Source organism: Narcine bancroftii, chromosome 12 (assembly GCF_036971445.1).
Source record: "Narcine bancroftii isolate sNarBan1 chromosome 12, sNarBan1.hap1, whole genome shotgun sequence".
In the NCBI taxonomy this organism is placed as follows: Eukaryota; Metazoa; Chordata; class Chondrichthyes; order Torpediniformes; family Narcinidae; genus Narcine; species Narcine bancroftii.
The window spans coordinates 20,981,444-21,000,547 of NC_091480.1; the positions used below are offsets into that span (position 1 = coordinate 20,981,444).

The window sequence follows — 19,104 nt, forward strand, 5'->3', positions numbered from 1 at the left end:
GTTTTTACCTTGCAACTTGCTCACCTTTTCTTTTCCCTCCCCCTTTCCAGTTCTCCCCTCCCAGTCATCTCTCCTCCCCTTCATTGCTGCTGCCTCCTCCCTCCACTTTCCACTTATCATTTGCCTTTACCATCCCCCCTCGGCCGCCTGCCGACATTCTTTCATACCTTGATGAAGGGCTCGAGTCCCTTCGCTACATAAAGGACACTGTTTGACCTGTTGAGCTTCTCCAGCATTTTGTGCTTTTACATTAAGTTACTTTGTTTTGTACAAGTGTTTAAGTAGGTTTGTAAATTATAAATGCCTTAGATTGATTATTAAAGTAAAGGACCGAATATTTTCCAGATGTTAACTTTGACGAGAATCAATATTATTTGATAGAATTCCTTGTTCAAATGAATCAAATGCACATAGCGTTAATATTTGGCTTTTGTAGAAGAAACACAAATATTTAATCAGGTGCAGTTTTATTCAAGTGGACCTTAACATAGCAGTTCGTCTGACTGTTATTCAAAACCTAGTCCATTGGTTGAAGACTTTGGCATGCATCTCAACCTCAAACGAGTTTTCCCTTTTCCATGTCAGGTTGCCTTTTATTGTACTGCACATTTCTGCTTTACCCCACCCCTCCAACCGCCACCACTGTAACCTAGCATGTTCATTTCACTAAATTGTATTACCATTTCTAGAGTGTGCTTTCCGTTGGCTTCCAAACCCTGCAGACACAAAGCTTGGTCCAGAATACATAAGCTGCAATTTCTTCAATATAAAGTCTCTCACCTTCACAAATCTCATGCTTGTCAATTGTCATAAGGAATGGTTTTTCCTATGCCAGCGGGTAAATAACTTGAAACAAAATAAAGACACAGAAACACAGCCAGCAAAGCTGCCTCATCGGAATGCAAGAGACACAGGTTCAATTCTTACTGTTAACTCCTGTGCTTTGATTACAAGTCCTTGGTCTCTCCAAACTGTGCTTAGATCAGTGGTTCTCAATCTTTTTCTTTCCACTCACACTCACATACCACTTTAAGTAATCCCTATGCCATCGGTACTCTGTGATTAGTAAGGGATTGCTTAAGGTGGTATGTGGGTGGAAAGAAAAAGTTTGAAAACTACTTGTTTTAATTGTACCTAATTGACTCGTTATGTGCACAGTTTCACAACTCCAAAGGAAATGGGTCAATGACAATTTTTCTCAAGCAAAATATTTCAGTAACATTTGGGTCTAGAGCAGTGATTCTCAACCTTCCCTTCCCACTCACATAACACCTTAAGCAATCCCTTACTAATCACAGAGCACCGATGGCAATAGGGATTACTTAAAGTGGTATGTGAGTGGAAAGAAAAAGGTTGAGAACCATTGGTTAGGTGCTCTTTTCTTTACACTTCTCAATTTGATTACCAACAACTTTAAGAATCCTCTCTCTGACCTATTCCTAATTTGTTTTGCTCCCCTTCTGTATTCACTATTTCCAAAATGTTGAAACATCTAACTCTCGAGATGAGAAATGTTATTTGCTCAGACATTGGTCAACCTGATCTATAAATACCTTGTGCTCACCTTGGTGCTAGTCCTTAACCCTTTCGATGCTGCATTGCTCCCAGTGACCTTGAGTGCTCAGTCTGGGACTGTTCTGTGAGTGGAAGAGGCCATCGGTGACAACTAAGTCTCTAGGTTCCACTCCCAGCATGGCTGTGACAGACTTTGACAACTAATGCTGTCAAATTCCTGTTTCACTCTCTTTAAATAGCTCTGATAATCTGTTACTTAAAACAGCTAAAATTCACATAAATAATTAAAATTTCACAATTATTAAGCAATAAATTGAAAATATATTTCAAAACACACAAACCACAGTTTATGCGTGATAAAGAAAATGTTTTTTAAAATGTAGCCAGCCATTTAAATGGAGGTTAAGAGTATGTCTGGCCCCTTTTAAATTCTTACAGTTAAAAAAATCTGTCAAATTGAAAGATTATTCAGAGCTATAAATTTGAAGGGGCAAGCTATTAAAAGCAACAGTAAATGTCTCACTTTTTGTGAAGACTATTCCATCATAATTTGGCACAGTTTTATGACATCATTTATCACCTAATTTGAATGAGACAATTATTAGTGTAGCACTAGGCCATCTCATGTTGGGCCCTCTGCCTTGAGACCAGCTATGGAGCGGATGGAAAAATGGGAACACTGTTCAGACCGCAGCCCTAAAAGGCTGATCCAGCGTCCCATTCAAAGGAGAGGTGCCTCGGAGCCCCATGGATGTGGGCCGACTGCTGCCGCTGCTCCACCCGCCGACATGACATCATTGAAGTGTGCCGAAGAAGAAGAGCCCTATGCTGGATCATGGCAGCCCCAGAGCAGGCAAGGCAAATGTTTATGATGTTCTCAGCCTGTCTTGGTGTTCAGAATGAGATCCAGCACATCCTCGGAAAGGCCATCAATGCCATTAAAACTCTGATAAAAATTGTGCTCCTGCGTCTCAGGCTGATGACGTCAATGCAACGCCCCCAAACAGCCGCTTAGCGTGGCTGCCCATTCAAATCGATCAGCGGAGGGCTGTGCTACAAAGATTATCCCTCTTGGAGAGGGGTTGGAATATGCGGCTCGGAGACCACCTCCGCACATTCAGAATGGTAGGTGATTATGCGTTTTGGTGGAACTTCTCCGCCTTTATATCTCAACTTTTGGGCTTTCTGAAATGGTAAGCCTTTGACTGATTATAACCAAACTAGCAGAGGAAATATAAACACCCCATAAATGGTTTAATGAACTATTTGTCAACTTTAAAAATTACAAACCTAATAATATTTTAGGAAGCAGCTTTCAACTTGAAGGGGCAAGCTATTAAAAGCAACAGTAAATGTCTAACTTTTTGTGAAGACTATTCCATCATAATTTGGCACAGTTTTATGACACCATTTATTACCTAATTTGAATGAGACAATTATTAGTGTAGCACTAGGCCATCTCATGTTGGGCCCTCTGCCTTGACACCAGCTATGGAGCGGATGGAAAAATGGGAACACTGTTCAGACCGCAGCCCTAAAAGGCTGCTCCAGCGTCCCATTCAAAGGAGAGGTGCCTTTAATTCTTAAAGCCTTACCTCTTAGAGATCAAGGTGTGTGATAAACATGCCGGTGCAAATACAGCTCTGAAACAGAAATGATTTAAATTATCAACATAGGCATAATATCTACATCCACTAAACACTAAAATCTATTTCAGAACCATGTTAAATCATTTGGAATGAAATTATTTTACATGCATTGTGTCTAACTTAAACAAATCTTGCAGATTTTTCAATGGACTAACTTAACCTTTGACTATTTTCTAGCACCAGGAACATTTTTTTTCAAATCCTGGCAACAGCAAATGACTATTTTAAAAGTGTTTGCTAAATCTTTGGTTGAATACTTTGTGTTGTTTCATTCCTGTCTGACTGAGTTGCAACAAAGTCTACATCAGGCTTTGAGAATATAACCCAGGCTGACAATTCATTACAACTGCAGTGCCTCAATGTAGAAGGAGTCATTCTTCAGATGAGAATGTTCAATTGTGCTGACCTTCCTATTCTGTTTGCTTAAGTGGACAGAACAAGGCTCACAGCACCTTACAAAAGATCAGTAAGTTTTCCCATTTTCCTGAACAACATTTCGCCTGTCGATATTTCTTTTTTAAAAACAAATTTGGTCGATCATTCGTCTATCACTGCTGGAATACAGTGACTGTCAATGAGTGTCAAACTAACAGCAATCCCTTCACTTCGGAATTTATTTTAGAATATGAAATGCTTTGAGAAATCTCACTGTGACAGCCATAATGTAAAATTAATATCTGTCTGGAATTTCAGTAATTACGGGAGTGTGAATTTTTCATCTCGTCTCTGTGATCGAGTGGATTTGGGAAAATAATGCAGGGTATGTTAGATTTTAATGGTGAAATAGTTTCTAGTTTCCTCTACTGCATTAATGGAAAATATTTTGACTGAGCAACATGTCAGAAATGTAACAGATCAATTGTCAGTTTAGTTGCATTATCTTTTCTCAAAAATTGACATGTTCTTCATTCTTATTTTCAGTAGATTGAAATCTAAAATTCACAATTAAGTTCTTGAAACAATGTTATATTATTTCTTTGTTCATCATTTGCTTTGTTTTAAATAAATAAATGTCACAGCTAACTAGGAGTAAAATTAACCATAAAAATTATTTGAAAATAATAATGACCACACTATTTTTCGAAACCCTATTTTTAATCCACACACATATAAATACACACACATCTGTGGTCAGGTTACTTGTTTGAGTGCTACTGGTACCATGTAACCCAGTACTACCTGTTGCATGGTTGGGTGGTTGGCGACTAAACTGTTGCCCCCCCCCCCCCACCCCACTAGACTTGCCTGGTGCGGAGGGCGGCTAGACACCCTGCAGGATGAAAAACAAGATCTGTCAAAGGGCGGACAACCCCTCTCGTAGGGTCAACGGCCATCTAGCAAACACGTGCAGTGAAGCACTGAAAGGGCATCCCTTGCATCAAACCTTGGTCTGGCCATTCACTGCAACCGAACTTCCCCCAGTCATCTTGGTCCTCACCGTGCCGGTGAAATCTGGGAGGGGATGTCGAGAGGGTGGGGCTGAACCTGTGCAATCCCTACTCATGTAAATCCATTCACGCACAGGCTGAGGAGTGGGGTATCCTCATATCAAATCCCACAAACTGACTGAAAGGAACCATCATCATCCTATGGGATGGAGAGCCAGAAAAGAATATACATTCATACACATACATACATAATCCTTCTTTTATCACTGTGCAAATTTGATAAGAAGAATTAATTAGAGCAAATGGTGACTATCCGTAAAAATTGCATTTACTTGTCAACTATTCATGTGACATTTATAGCAGACAGAATTACATGTCTAATAAAAAAGAATATGTGTTTATCTTTAAGTCTGCAAATAATTAATCCAGACATTTATGGTAATTCTGTACACTTTGAGAATGATGGAGTAATATGATATCACACTGAGCTACAGATTATTATTTATTAGTTAGATTGATAATTTGGAATGGTTACATTTTAGAATCTTCTAATGAATCTGATAATTGCAGATCTCAATCTATCTGAGAACATATTGTCTTCATTTAATATGTAAAAACATTGACATTTCAATCCAGAACAATGCAAATTTCTACAGGTGTACTGTGGAATGCATTGTGACTGGTTGTATCACTGTCTGGTATGGAGGACAGGAAAAGGCCACAGAGCGGTATGAACTCGGCTAGCGCCATCTTGGGCAATAGTATTCACTCCATTGAGGACATCTACAAGAGACAGTGTGTCAAGAAAGCAGCCTCCATCATCCATGTCCCTCACCATCCAGGCTATTCACTCTTCTCACTGCTGCCATTAGGAAGGAGGTACAGGAGCCTGAAGATGATCACCCAACGGTACAAAACAGCTGCTTCCCGTCCGCCAAGAGATTTCTGAATGGAGAATGAACCACAGACACTACCTCATCTTTTCTCCTTTTTTTGCTCTAATTTTTAAAAAATGTAGTTTATTGTCATTTTGCCCCTGTGGCACTGCCGCCAAACAACGAATTTCACGACACACGTTCATGACAATAAATTCTGATTCTGATTCCTTAAAAGAGCCAGCAGTGGTGTTTTCTATGATAAATCAATATTACTTTACACCATTGCCACTCCAAAGTTAAAAATGAGCCGACATTGATTTTGCCAGAGTCAATATTACCATAATCTGGAATAGTTTTCCAGGTTTCACTCCAATAAGTCAAAACTTCTGAACGTAAGGGATTTGAATACCTATTTCTCCTAGTAACTTTTTCTCACGATTACTTTCTCAAAGAGAATTTCAGTTACAAATGCCTTGCGTGGCACAAGGATATTCTCACGGCAAAAGTTGTCAGAGTGTGTCACCCCTATTCATGCTTGTTGGTGTTTTTAGTATACTAACAACTGAGCTCTCTGTCACAGAGCATGTGGTACTATACACATGTTTTAGCATGTTCCAGGGATCACTGAATTCATGCCTGCATGGAATAGAATTCCATCCAGTACAGAGGACTCTTGAAAAAATAGGTAAATGTTTCAAGTTAAATTTAATAATATTAAGTTTCCAAAACTAAAGTATACAAGGATCAGAAGCTTCCATCAAGCTGTCTCTATCCATGTTCAACAGTTAGTCCAATGGTGATAAAAATCTTAGGCTTCTCTATTATAGATACAATCTGAAAGCAACTCCCATGTAAAACATAAGCATTGCACTGCGCAGGGAAGTGCAAATATAGATAGCAGCTCTTTAAAAATAAAGACATGAATGTCTTGGATGCAGGAAGTTAAAGGATTTGTCAAAAAAAAATATTTTCTGCACCTGTTATTACATTGGGCGTAGAGAGGCTGTCTTTTAAAAACATAATGTACTTACGATACATCTCGCAAAGAATTTCTGAGGTCTCTGCCCAAATTTTGGATGTAGTTCCATTGGGTTTCGGTAAGGGAATGGCTTCCTAGTTGAATATTCTCCATTTTTAGCTGCTCCTCATCAAACAGCCACTGTACCACAAAGACTGGCGCTGAAAAGGAACTCCACAAGTTATGGTGACTCATTTAACCAGACGGAAATTCATAATGGTATTATGTTCAAAGTTCTATTTACATTTTAAGGATGAATAAATCCTGTAGCCAAAGAAACACTGCCATTCATCTCCCCGTCTGAATTGCTGTTTGCATCTTTCAGGAATAACACCATTCCACAACCTGCACAGAAATCTCTCATTAGCTCTTTGGAAATTTACTTCAGAATCTTATTTGATATTTTGCACTGCAAAATACCAGCCATTTTAATCTAATTAAAAACACCACTTTCCTAATCACACCCATAATTTAATTGGCTTATAAATCTTAGACATCCAATAAAACTTCCCTCCCCCTCAACATTTCAAGAGTTGAAATCCTAAGACTAATAGAAGTGTGTTTCATCTCCCTCAAGGTTTCTGTTTCTCCGTTAGAAAAATGTGGCAAAGACCACATTGCACAAGGTTGCAGAAGTTCCAAGGAAATTCTTCAATGTTTTCTGAACTGACAAATAGCTTCCTTGAGGAAGAGGGACCTACACATCAAAGATTTACTGAGTTATCTTTTTAGGATTGATGTGCAACCTTACAACATAAAGCCAGCTTTAATCCAATCAAAGGTAGGATTATACACATGTCTAATCGGGGGGGGGGGAAGAGGGAGGCATTAGGGGAATCGCAGGGAGATGGGGCGGCACAAACTGACGTATGAAAGTTCACTCAGTGGGGGGGGGGGGGGTTGGTGTTGGTGATGTCCAACCTGCTATGAAGTTCCTCTGTGTACCGCCATCACACTTCCCCCTCCCTCTGACATGACAGGCAAACACACATGCTTGTAGCATCTGGAGACGAAACCATGTGACGCTAGTGCTGCAGGTGGGTGGGGGGTGCACAATAACTCATTTGGAGGGGGCATGGCCCACGAATGTCCCCCATGACACTGAGCCTGTTTAATATACAGTACAGTATACACATTGTATCTATCAGAGATAATAAGCAATAGTAAAATTTGCTGCAAATGTATTGTTCATGAAAATTCATTGTCAAAATCAAGTGGTTTTTATAGAATACACATGAACATTTGCTGCACTTTCAATTTAAATTTAGATATACAGCCCACTAGCCCATGCAGCCCAATTACACCCAATTAACCTACAACCCCTGTGCATTTGAAGGGTGGGAGGAAACTGGACCACTCAGAGGAAGCCCACACAGACCCAAGGAGGACATACAAACTCCTTACAGACAGTGCCAGATTCGAACACAGGTCGCTGGCGCTGTAACAGCGTTGTGCTAACCACTACACTAACCGTCGCGCCCTTTGTGAGAATTCAAATTGGCAAACCGGGATACACTTTGCCTCACACTTGATGAGTGCCTGATCTGGGGAGGGCACCAATTTACATAGGTAAAGAGGGCAAATTAGAGACCACATAGTTGTTCTGTTGGACTCACATGTTTAATACCAGCAAGTTAGAAATATTATTATCAGTTCTACTTGCCGGTCACAGAAAACATTAAGATTGGCCACGTTCTGCAACCTGAATATTAAAGAGAATTTTAAGTGCATTTGAAATGATGTGGTTGGTGCCTGATGCTTAAGTGTAATGTTGAATATTAGGTTGTGCTCCTGTTCCTCACAGCTCATAAGACACATAAACAAAAGAAAATTTTATCATTCGATTAACAATGACTTTCAGTTTAAAGGCAGTTGTTTTTGTTGACTGGCAGCCAATCACCTCAAGCACCCGACCTACTCCACAAATTCCTCAGTTAATTTTGGTAAGAAACTTCAAGCAACTGAAAGATTCTCCTTTGCAACAGGCAGAGGATTAGAGTGCTTCTGCTATATATCTCTATGCCAGGTCGGACATTGTTGCTTTTCATATTGGATCCTTGGGCACAGGCAAGAACTAATTTCATGACCTTTCACATTTTAAAATTGAGTCATTATATGGTCTTTGAGTGAACACTGGGAAGTGAATATACCAAATTTTGGACACCATTTTCTTTCACCTGTGGTAAATGTTCTTCGTACCCTTAACTGGCTGTTTGTTTCTCTTTCGCTCACACAGGTTCCTACTTATTGCTATTGTTTCTGAATTCCTTTCATTGACATTTTCTCTGGCTGGGGCATGGAAGAGGAAGGAGCTAAGATGTTTGTAGGAAATTTGCTTTCTCCTTGTGCATATAAAAGTAAGAAATAAAAATATCCCACACATCAGTTGGATTTTGGTGTGATCGTCAGACAGATCTTTAGAGTCATCTTGATTCTCAGCTGCCTTTCCATTCGGCACAACATTGGACATGAATCCATAGCCTTCCCACATACTATACATATACAATGAATTAATCTTATGTTAAGAATTGTTATTTGCGCATACTTAAATTTAAAAAACCTACAATAATTTAATTAACAATAATTAATTATTGCCCAGCACCTAATTCTACTAAATGACACTACTGAATCTTGAAAGACAATTAATGTGGTTGTGGTTTACCTGAGTCCTTTTTTAATGACATAAGTTGGACTACAGGAAGTTACATCTGTGCATTCATTCTGCCGTGGTGGTTTATTGTCCAGGAACCAGCCAGAGTCTACCAAGCCCCTGACCTGCGCATCAGCACCCAACTGTGTCAGAAGATTAGCAATTCGCTCAATGTTCAGCAACACTCCAGTTCCACCAGCACTGCAATAAGATTACATAGTTTAAGGCCGGCAAATCTTAAAGCATATTTAATATTACTTCAATCCGTCAACCTAACTTTCAGTTGTTAGGTTGAGAACTCTATTCCTGCAAACGTTTCTTTCCGTTCAAGCTTCTGACCAATTGATCAGGTTAACAAATTAGAACTGTTCATCTAATCTTGGCTTCTATTGAACTTTACAACATTCAGGAATTCAAGCTGCCATGCAGTGTCCTAGTCAGGGACATCTTGATGATTAATTTTGCTTCAAGTTCAAATCCACCAAGGGAGCCTTGCAATTATCTGCAATGCTGTAAGCTGCAGACATGGAGAATAATTTAATCCATTAATGAGTGAAGCATCATCAAATTTGGACACTAAAACCAAATAAACCAGTTCATGGGATATCATGGCTTGCAATCTCTCACACACGAGAGAATGGATGCAGACATCGTATGTGAATAAATCAAAATGTTTTGGCTGTCATGGTTACCATAGCAGTTAGCACAATGCTGTTACAGTGCCATCGCCAGGGATTCAAATCCAACGCTGCTTGAAAGGAGTTTGCGCGTTCTCCCCATGTCTGCATGGATTTCCTCCAGTTTCCTCGCACTTCAAAATGTACGGGGGTTGTATATTAAATGGTTGTAATTGGGTTGCATGGGCTTGTGGCCCGAAAGGGCCTGTTCCCACGCTGTATGTCAAAAAAAAGTAAGAAATAATCTCTTGAAAATCATATGTCCCAAGGCTAGAAGAATTACATTTTAAAAAAAAATTATAGTTAGAGACACAGCATGATCGTACATTTTGGAAGGTGGGATGAAACCAGTGTGCCCAGAGCAAACCCACTCAGACATGGTGAGAACGTACAAACTCCTTCCCGACAGTGCCAGATTCGAACCCAGGTCACTTGCACTGTAATATTGTCACGTTGACGATGACAGTAACTGTGCTGCCCCAAGAAAGATTGTTCATTCATTGACAGAGCAGCAAATGGGAATAGATTGAGGGATTTCTTTTTTTTTGTGGGAAATAGTCAAAAGGAACATAAAACAGGAACTTCTAAGATAATGGCCAAGAACTAAAGGTGGAAAATTGAATGTTAAAACAAAACATGTTTTGTTTTAGTCAGAAGTTGTCTGAAATAGGCAATATGAAAAATATCAAATTACTTAACTAACCCATCAATGGATTGACGAGTTGGATGTTTACGTTTTAATTCTTCTTTGGCTTGGCTTCGCGGACGAAGATTTATGGAGGGGGTAAAAAGTCCACGTCAGCTGCAGGCTCGTTTGTGGCTGACCAGTCCGATGCGGGACAGGCAGACACGATTGCAGCGGTTGCAAGGGAAAATTGGTTGGTTGGGGTTGGGTGTTGGGTTTTTCCTCCTTTGCCTTTTGTCAGTGAGGTGGGCTCTGCGGTCTTCTTCAAAGGAGGCTGCTGCCCGCCAAACTGTGAGGCGCCAAGATGCACGGTTTGAGGCGTTATCAGCCCACTGGCGGTGGTCAATGTGGCAGGCACCAAGAGATTTCTTTAGGCAGTCCTTGTACCTTTTCTTTGGTGCACCTCTGTCACGGTGGCCAGTGGAAAGCTCGCCATATAATACGATCTTGGGAAGGCGATGGTCCTCCATTCTGGAGACGTGACCCATCCAGCGCAGCTGGATCTTCAGCAGCGTGGACTCGATGCTGTCGACCTCTGCCCTCTCGAGTACCTCGACGTTAGGGGTGTGAGCGCTCCAATGGATGTTGAGGATGGAGCGGAGACAACGCTGGTGGAAGCGTTCTAGGAGCCGTAGGTGGTGCCGGTAGAGGACCCATGTTTCGGAGCCGAACAGGAGTGTGGGTATGACAACGGCTCTGTATACGCTTATCTTTGTGAGGTTTTTCAGTTGGTTGTTTTTCCAGACTCTTTTGTGTAGTCTTCCAAAGGCGCTATTTGCCTTGGCGAGTCTGTTGTCTATCTCATTGTCGATCCTTGCATCTGATGAAATGGTGCAGCCGAGATAGGTAAACTGGTTGACCGTTTTGAGTTTTGTGTGCCCGATGGAGATGTGGGGGGGCTGGTAGTCATGGTGGGGAGCTGGCTGATGGAGGACCTCAGTTTTCTTCAGGCTGACTTCCAGGCCAAACATTTTGGCAGTTTCCGCAAAGCAGGACGTCAAGCGCTGAAGAGCTGGCTCTGAATGGGCAACTAAAGCGGCATCATCTGCAAAGAGTAGTTCACGGACAAGTTTCTCTTGTGTCTTGGTGTGAGCTTGCAGGCGCCTCAGATTGAAGAGACTGCCATCCGTGCGGTACCGGATGTAAACAGCGTCTTCATTGTTGGGGTCTTTCATGGCTTGGTTCAGCATCATGCTGAAGAAGATTGAAAAGAGGGTTGGTGCGAGAACACAGCCTTGCTTCACGCCATTGTTAATGGAGAAGGGTTCAGAGAGCTCATTGCTGTATCTGACCCGACCTTGTTGGTTTTCGTGCAGTTGGATAATCATGTTGAGGAACTTTGGGGGACATCCGATGTGCTCTAGTATTTGCCAAAGCCCTTTCCTGCTCACGGTGTCGAAGGCTTTGGTGAGGTCAACAAAGGTGATGTAGAGTCCTTTGTTTTGTTCTCTGCACTTTTCTTGGAGCTGTCTGAGGGCAAAGACCATGTCAGTGGTTCCTCTGTTTGCGCGAAAGCCGCACTGTGATTCTGGGAGAATATTCTCAGCGACACTAGGTATTATTCTATTTAGTAGAATCCTAGCGAAGATTTTGCCTGCAATGGAGAGCAACGTGATTCCCCTGTAGTTTGAGCAGTCTGATTTCTCGCCTTTGTTTTTGTACAAGGTGATGATGGTGGCATCACGAAGATCCTGAGGCAGTTTACCTTGGTCCCAACAAAGCTTGAAAAACTCATGCAGTTTGGCATGCAGAGTTTTGCCGCCAGCCTTCCAGACTTCTGGGGGGATTCCATCCATACCTGCTGCTTTGCCACTTTTCAGTTGTTCGATTGCCTTATATGTCTCATCCAGGGTGGGAACCTCATCCAGCTCTAGCCTTAGGGGCTGTTGAGGGAGCTGGAGCAGGGCGGAATCTTGGACTGAGCGGTTGGTACTGAAAAGAGATTGGAAGTGTTCTGACCATTGGTTGAGGATGGAGATCTTGTCGCTGAGGAGGACTTTGCCGTCTGAGCTGCGCAGCGGGCTTTGGACTTGGGGTGAGGGGCCGTACACAGCCTTTAGAGCCTCGTAATTACAAATTAAAGCACATTTAGCACTTTTGAATTCATTGAGTCTCACTCAAGAGGGAAGAGTGGGCAAAGGGTCTACAGAGTGAATTTAAGTTGTGGGAGTGGATCAGTTAACTGTTATAGAGCTGATCAATTTTTCTTTTCAGATTCTTTCAACAGGTGATTGATTTTTTTTTTACCAACTGTTTTGAACTTTATCAATGTTCATTTATTTTCCTAAGAATGTCGAATCCAGACCTGAAGAGGAATCAATCATTAAGTTTGTGCATAACATGAAGTGTGGGGATGTACACAAATTCCTGGATACACAATGAGTGCCAGTGACCGCAGAGTTGTACTGAGCACATCTGAAACGTGCCATAGTCCTCTTTTATAATTGCTATATTTAATCGGGGCACAGGCACTCTTGCGTGGCTCACTGGCTCTGAACCATTATAAAGCAGCAATGACAGGTGTTTTGGCTTTTTCTATCTCGCTTCTTCCTTACCAGCAGGAGGTAAATATCAAAAGATTTTTAGGAAATGATTCCATTGTAATAATTTAACATATCACTTGGTCATGATAATAAAATACTTTATATTTAATGGTGCTTCACATTTAAGATATTCCAAATTGAATGTGCTTACGAGTAGACCCATCACTGATTATCAGAAAGGTTCAAAATAGAATCCTGTTGCAAAAGTCTTTCAAAGCATTTCTAGATTCATCGTTAGAGTACCAACAGTAACAGAGGCCTTTTTGATTCCCTACAGTGGGCTTCAACAGTCGAGTGGGGTTTAACTTGATAAATAGGTTCAAACTCTGCCCAGGTCACCATAAATGTGACTGCAAAAGATTGATCATGGTGAGTTTGGGATATTTGGATCGACAGGTTTCCCAGGGCTCAAGAACCTGGCAACTGAAGGGAGCTGAGGCCTATTGTAGTTGATGGGTTAGGCACTTTCCCAGCATGGCTTGTGGGTCACGACCCTTCAATTAAACACTCTCCGGGTACTTTCTCACACTATTCAAGATCCTCAGAATCAATCAACCCTGCTCTCCAGTGTCTCTCCTTGCCATAATCAAATAATTCCCCTGCCTCCTCTATCATATGCCCATCACTCCCCACCACCACTCAACAGTCCCACATCCGCACTTCTTTCATTATTATGAATTGTTCCCGGCTGTTTCTAGTCACTGCCTTTCAGTCTTTCCAACCCAGCAAATAGTTAAACTCCCATCCGGCCGGATGCTCAGTAGGACACGAGTATAAATTAAACAACGCATCTTCCATCTTCATCAGATCACCAAGTCCAGCAGAGAAACACCTGTATTTTGTACCCATTGGTATTGGATCAATGATTTAAAACAACATGGAAGCTTATATCAGAAGTAACGTGGAAAATAAAAATAAACATATATCGAGCTCCATGTTAGTAAACTGAAAAATTGCTATATTTTAAATGTGAAAATCCCCTGTCTTTTGATTTCATTCTCAGGCAAGATCTGTCTTAGAGAGCACCTCGTGATTTCACTGTGCTATTCTGTACTGACCATAACAGAGTTTCTGGGGGCTGTGAGTTTTTCAATAATATGTTTCCCCCCCCCCCCCCACCCTCCTCACTTCATGGAACAAGATAATCAGCTAGCATATGTTCCAAAATGAGAATTGCAAACCCAAAATTAAGTCCATCAAGCTTGTGGAGGCACTTCGCATCTGCCAGTCAAGGTTGAGTGGATGTTGGGGCTGAGAAGCAGTCTGGCACCCAGAATAGACAGAAGTAAAATGCTAATAAAACAAGGTAATGTGCTAATTGCAACTTCCCCCTGATTTGATTCAAGAACAGTGTTGAAAATCGATGAGTTGAATTATTTCTCTTGGTTAGATAAAACACCACCAACTGCAGTATATAAAATGAATTATTCTCCTTTCATTCACATTGATAATACGACAATTGTAAAAACATTTAAATTTAGAGATCCAGCGCGGTAACAGACTCCTCCAGCCCACGAGCCCGTGCTACCTTAACTACACCAATTAGCCCACAAACCCTGTAAGTTTCTGGAGGGTGGGAAGAAACCAGGGCACCCAGAGGAAACCCATGCAGACACGTGGAGAACATGTAAACTCCTTACAGACAGTGCCAGACTCGAACCTTGGTTGCTGGTGCCATAATAGCGTTGGACTAAACTGTGCTGCCCAAACTTATAAAAGATAAATCCATCCTACTTACCTGGTTCCAGCAAGCATGACGATCTTTGCCAGCTTAATGCCCTTGGGGAACAAATCTTTAATCACCTCCCTGAGAATCAATGAGCCCATAAATGCATAGTCATCTGGAAGTGAAATATTCATATTAATGAACATACATAATCATTTACATTTGTTTCTTTTCACAATTTGCAAAAGAAGGGCGCTGAGATTTACCTTCGTGGGATTTTGATGCAGTGCCAGTCCAGACGTCACTTGAACAATAAGGTACAAAGCTATTTCATGGAAAAATATAAATCAATAGAAACAAATGTAATTTAAATATTTCCATATCAATTCCAAAATATACACATATGCAGAGGTTTATTCAAACACTAATTTTAATGTTTATTATTAAACACTAATTTTAGAAATAATCTCAAATTAATTGATGGAAAAACAAAAATTGAATTACCCATAACTTGCATTTATATAGCAGCTAAAATGTCATGGAGCACCAGAGAAATCTCTGCAAACATAATTTGGCATCAAAGTCGAAGACAGAGTAACACAAAAACAGCAAAGAAGTGGATTTTAAAGAGATTTCTTGAAAAGAATGTCAAGAAGTTGGTCATTCACTCTTGATATAGGAATCTTGCATGCCAGGACTAAAGGTGGGGAGGTGAAAATAAATGTTGGGATGATTAAACATATAAAGGGCAGGGAAACATTTTCATAAATATACAGTTAATATCCAGAATCCAAGCAACTGGCAAAAGAATTCTGGAAAATAAATGGGTAAAAAATATGATAGTTTAAAATTGGCACTCCCTAGTGGTTAGTTCACTGATCATGCAACACGCAATCTCAAGCAATCTCTTCATTTTCCGGCATCTACCAATCCCCATAGGGTGCCAGTTACCGATGGTTTTTACTGTGTTAAATGGAAACTTTGCCACTTTTTTCATGGAGTTGGTGAAATATGTCCCAGTGATTGCTACATATTCTGCTGTTGTTACATATCTTGATGTGAAATACATTCTTGAAACACTTAAATTAAAAACAAACTTACACAATGTTAGCGTTCCACCAATGGGGATTTTTCTCAGGCTCCGCTGATAGAATTCCAGTACCTGATACATTGAAGAAATGATCAAGGAGAGACATTATTTTTTTTATATATAAAGTTGATATCTCCCTTCTGACAGTAATTTTTTTTTGTTAACTGCGAAAATAAACCACATATAAGTGGGCCCATTGTTTTGGATGAAACAACGTCTGATGAGATCATGAAAGCAAGTTTGTCAAATTGAACCAAACTGTTCTCACTAGACTGTACAGAAAACTCAGGAAGAATCTCAGGCTTTGGTCATTGATCTGAAGGTTAATTATAGCTCTTTCACACCGTTGATTCCATGTGGTTTAACCGGATAATTTAGTGACTCCACTTGCATTCATCGTGCCGTGTGAAATGTCCCAACCTGGCAGGGCAAATTAAATTCAACTGGGTTCTGACACTTGATGGGGGAAAGTATCAGACCCCGGCCAAGTTAACTCGCTAATTGCTTTCTGACAACCTGCTCTCGCATTGTCACCACTGGAGGTGGGACTTCCCCTTAAAATGCCAGGTTGCCGATTAACCAGGTAAGTCATGGTGTAGTGGGAAAGGCTCCTGAGTGCAGCATGCCCGGTAAGTTTTCCTGCTCCACCCCCAGATGCTGACTGACTTACTGGGTATTACCATTTCTTCAGGTTTTTATTACATGTAAAAGAAATAATGGCCATCGCTTGCTTACTGACTACAGTATATTGTGACTCAATATATTATAATTACCTTTTTGAGTCAGTGGCCATTCAGAAGAACTCATGAGCCGTGGAATTGATTGATATCTTGCATCACAGCTCTCTTTATTATAACAACACCAGCCACCTTTGTTCATCCACAAAAGGAAAAGAAAATTAATGACACTCGCTTTTCCATTAGACCAAGGCAACTTACCCAAAATAAAATATATTCACACAAGTGTCACCTCATGAAATTGATTAGTATTAAGTGAGTCTTGGTTTTATTAACGATGATTTAAAAATACACATTATTTTTTCTTTCACTTAAATGTTAATTCATATAAATCTATTTGTTCAATCACTTAATTTGCTTTGTGATTAAAGCTGGTATAAAACAAGATTAAAGTATAGTTGTTATTTTAAGATATTTTCTATCACGAACAACCTTCAACAATAATTCAACTTTTAATTCATATGGGATACAAAACTGATTTAAAAGCACATCAGTACAACTTCACATCACAGTCATGTTCTATTTTTAACTCATCAGTCAGTGGTGTTGTCACAATTTTGCTCTGTTCTGCAAGCAAACATAAATACACAAGATCCTTAACGCTTTACAATGAATGTGTGGTTTTCATTGTAAATATTGGAATGGGACAATGCAGCTGTGCTAATAATAATAACCATTTGATATATTTTTTTAATGGTCAAGGTGGTGGAATAAATGTTGGGCTCACCAGTGAGAATTCTCCTGTTCTTCTTGGAATTGTCTCATGAGATCTTTTATATTGGACTAAAGGCCACCTAACACCTTGCTCTTAACAACTCAACCAAAAGATGGCACTTCTGATAATGTAGTTCCGAAGAAGCATTGAAGTGTCAGAGTAGATTATGTGCTTTTGTCACCGAAGTGGGATGTCACCACATGACCTCTCGACCCAGAGGCGAGGCTAACCCACTGAGCGACGGTTGAAATCTGTCAGCTTGACGAGTACTGGCATGCCTGACATTATCCCAGGAACTTTCCCATGACGCTTATAATAGTAGCTGCAATTGCTGTGGGAATAAAACAGCTGCTTTCTTTTTCATGTTTCACTATCATCAATGTTAATGCCCCTTGCAAGTCTATCCTGCATCGAGTCAGCTGAAGGGGTTGTAACAGAGCTATAATCAAATCAGGACTAAACTCCACCATATCAGGCATTAATCATGAATGGTAGAACTCCTGATTTGTGAGATTTACATACAAACTTACTGGGTTTCATTCCAAGATGGATTATTTTGAATCAGGATCATTGCATTGTGCAATTTACCAACAGGAAATTCTAATACCAATCTTATTTAAGTTTCTATCTATCTATTTATTTATTTATTTATTCAAATATTTAGGCAACAATTAACAATATAAAAAGGTCACAAATTTCCAGTGTTTATGGACAGAAAATTAAACTTGTGTTTTTTTTTAACGTAATCATTCCTTCCACAATCAAAATATTGAATTCTAACAAGATAATAAAAAGCACTCAGATGGAAAATTCCCTTCTCTTTTTACAAATTTCCACATACCTTCCAGAAATATTAACCATCGTTTGCTTCCCTTTGACTCCCTGAGGTAATATCTGCAAATGAACAAACCATGAAGGAAAGAAAAATCTGTGAGAAACACTTAACAATTAGTGCAGCATATGTCCCGTTAATTGGATTCCATAATGAAATGTCATAGAATTCGTAGTTTAATCTTTGAGGAGGTACAAGAATCATTAACCTATGCATTTTTCTCAGATTAATAAATTTAAAAAGGTGTTTTATACCCAGCTGGAGTTCCATCATTGCATGTCACCATGGTGCTTTTCAAGAAGTTGAGTCTCATTTTATCTGTGTCCGTTGATTTTGAACATTGGTACAGCGTCTGAGCCAGAGTCCTGACATGAGACACCAGATTGTCATTGCCTTCTGAAACAGTGAGATTACTGTGGTTTGGCTCTTCATGGATGGTCGATAGAACAGACTCTTCACTCAAAGAGACTGGGGCCCTTCCGTTTGGGCGAGAATTCATGGGTGCTCCCTTTGAATTCGATCTATTTTGAGCCGTTGTTGCTCCTAAGAAGGTACAGAAAATGATGATGCGGGAGAGCTTCATGACAAAATGGGATCTGTAAAAAAAAAGATCAATTGTTAAACAATCAACAATGACAATCTGGGAGTAGAAGCTTCAAATGATGCGTACCTTTGTAAATCTGTTGAAGGAAGTGGCGATTTCAAGCTAAATCCAGAATTACCGCCAGTAAGACAAACCCTGAGACCAACCATCTCAAAGAAATATTAGACCTACTCAAATCTCAAATGTGAATATGATTTTATTCTGTCGGATATGGATTACATTTCTCGATTTTAAATTTGTTTTGAGTAGTATGTGCCAAGGAGTCAAGGTGGCATGAACTGGACTAGAAAGTTAACATATTAACACACTGCTGTGAAAAATTTAAAACTTTCAACTGGCACCCAGCAGTATTGGTAGATGTAACTTCATTGCATCAGTTTTCTCAATCATAGAATTGTTTTAGTTAAGACGTATTACAAATTCAACGAAACAATTTAAGAGAAAAAAATTTTCAAAA

General features: G+C 40.1%; 2 protein-coding genes across 7 annotated transcripts in view; one reads left to right on the top strand and one right to left on the bottom strand.

Annotated features, from left to right (window-relative positions):
- Positions 1 to 8,818, top strand: part of LOC138746960 (uncharacterized) — a 19,514-nt gene extending 10,696 nt beyond the window's left edge. Inside the window, exons 5-7 of one of the 6 annotated variants that reach the window (XR_011347207.1) lie at positions 3,858 to 3,924; positions 7,026 to 7,229; positions 8,341 to 8,581. The gene's annotated coding sequence lies outside the window, so the exon portion shown is untranslated. Of the gene's footprint in view, positions 1 to 1,946; positions 3,126 to 3,857; positions 3,925 to 5,208; positions 5,631 to 7,025; positions 7,230 to 8,340; positions 8,582 to 8,684 lie in introns of those variants that run through there. The other 5 variants (XR_011347212.1, XR_011347208.1, XR_011347206.1 and 2 more) reach the window with 5 other exon arrangements.
- Positions 1 to 18,903, bottom strand: part of LOC138746958 (carboxylesterase notum2-like) — a 22,928-nt gene extending 4,025 nt beyond the window's left edge. The window contains exons 1-10 of the mRNA XM_069905709.1: positions 18,298 to 18,903; positions 18,053 to 18,105; positions 16,533 to 16,628; positions 15,771 to 15,831; positions 14,936 to 14,994; positions 14,742 to 14,844; positions 9,111 to 9,299; positions 6,693 to 6,793; positions 6,462 to 6,609; positions 3,111 to 3,158 (exon numbers count right to left, since the gene is read on the bottom strand). Coding sequence (XP_069761810.1) covers positions 3,111 to 3,158; positions 6,462 to 6,609; positions 6,693 to 6,793; positions 9,111 to 9,299; positions 14,742 to 14,844; positions 14,936 to 14,994; positions 15,771 to 15,831; positions 16,533 to 16,628; positions 18,053 to 18,105; positions 18,298 to 18,626 — 1,187 coding nt within the window. The 5' untranslated portion in view covers positions 18,627 to 18,903. The remainder of the gene's footprint in view (positions 1 to 3,110; positions 3,159 to 6,461; positions 6,610 to 6,692; positions 6,794 to 9,110; positions 9,300 to 14,741; positions 14,845 to 14,935; positions 14,995 to 15,770; positions 15,832 to 16,532; positions 16,629 to 18,052; positions 18,106 to 18,297) is intronic.
- Positions 18,904 to 19,104: the final 201 nt, after the last annotated feature.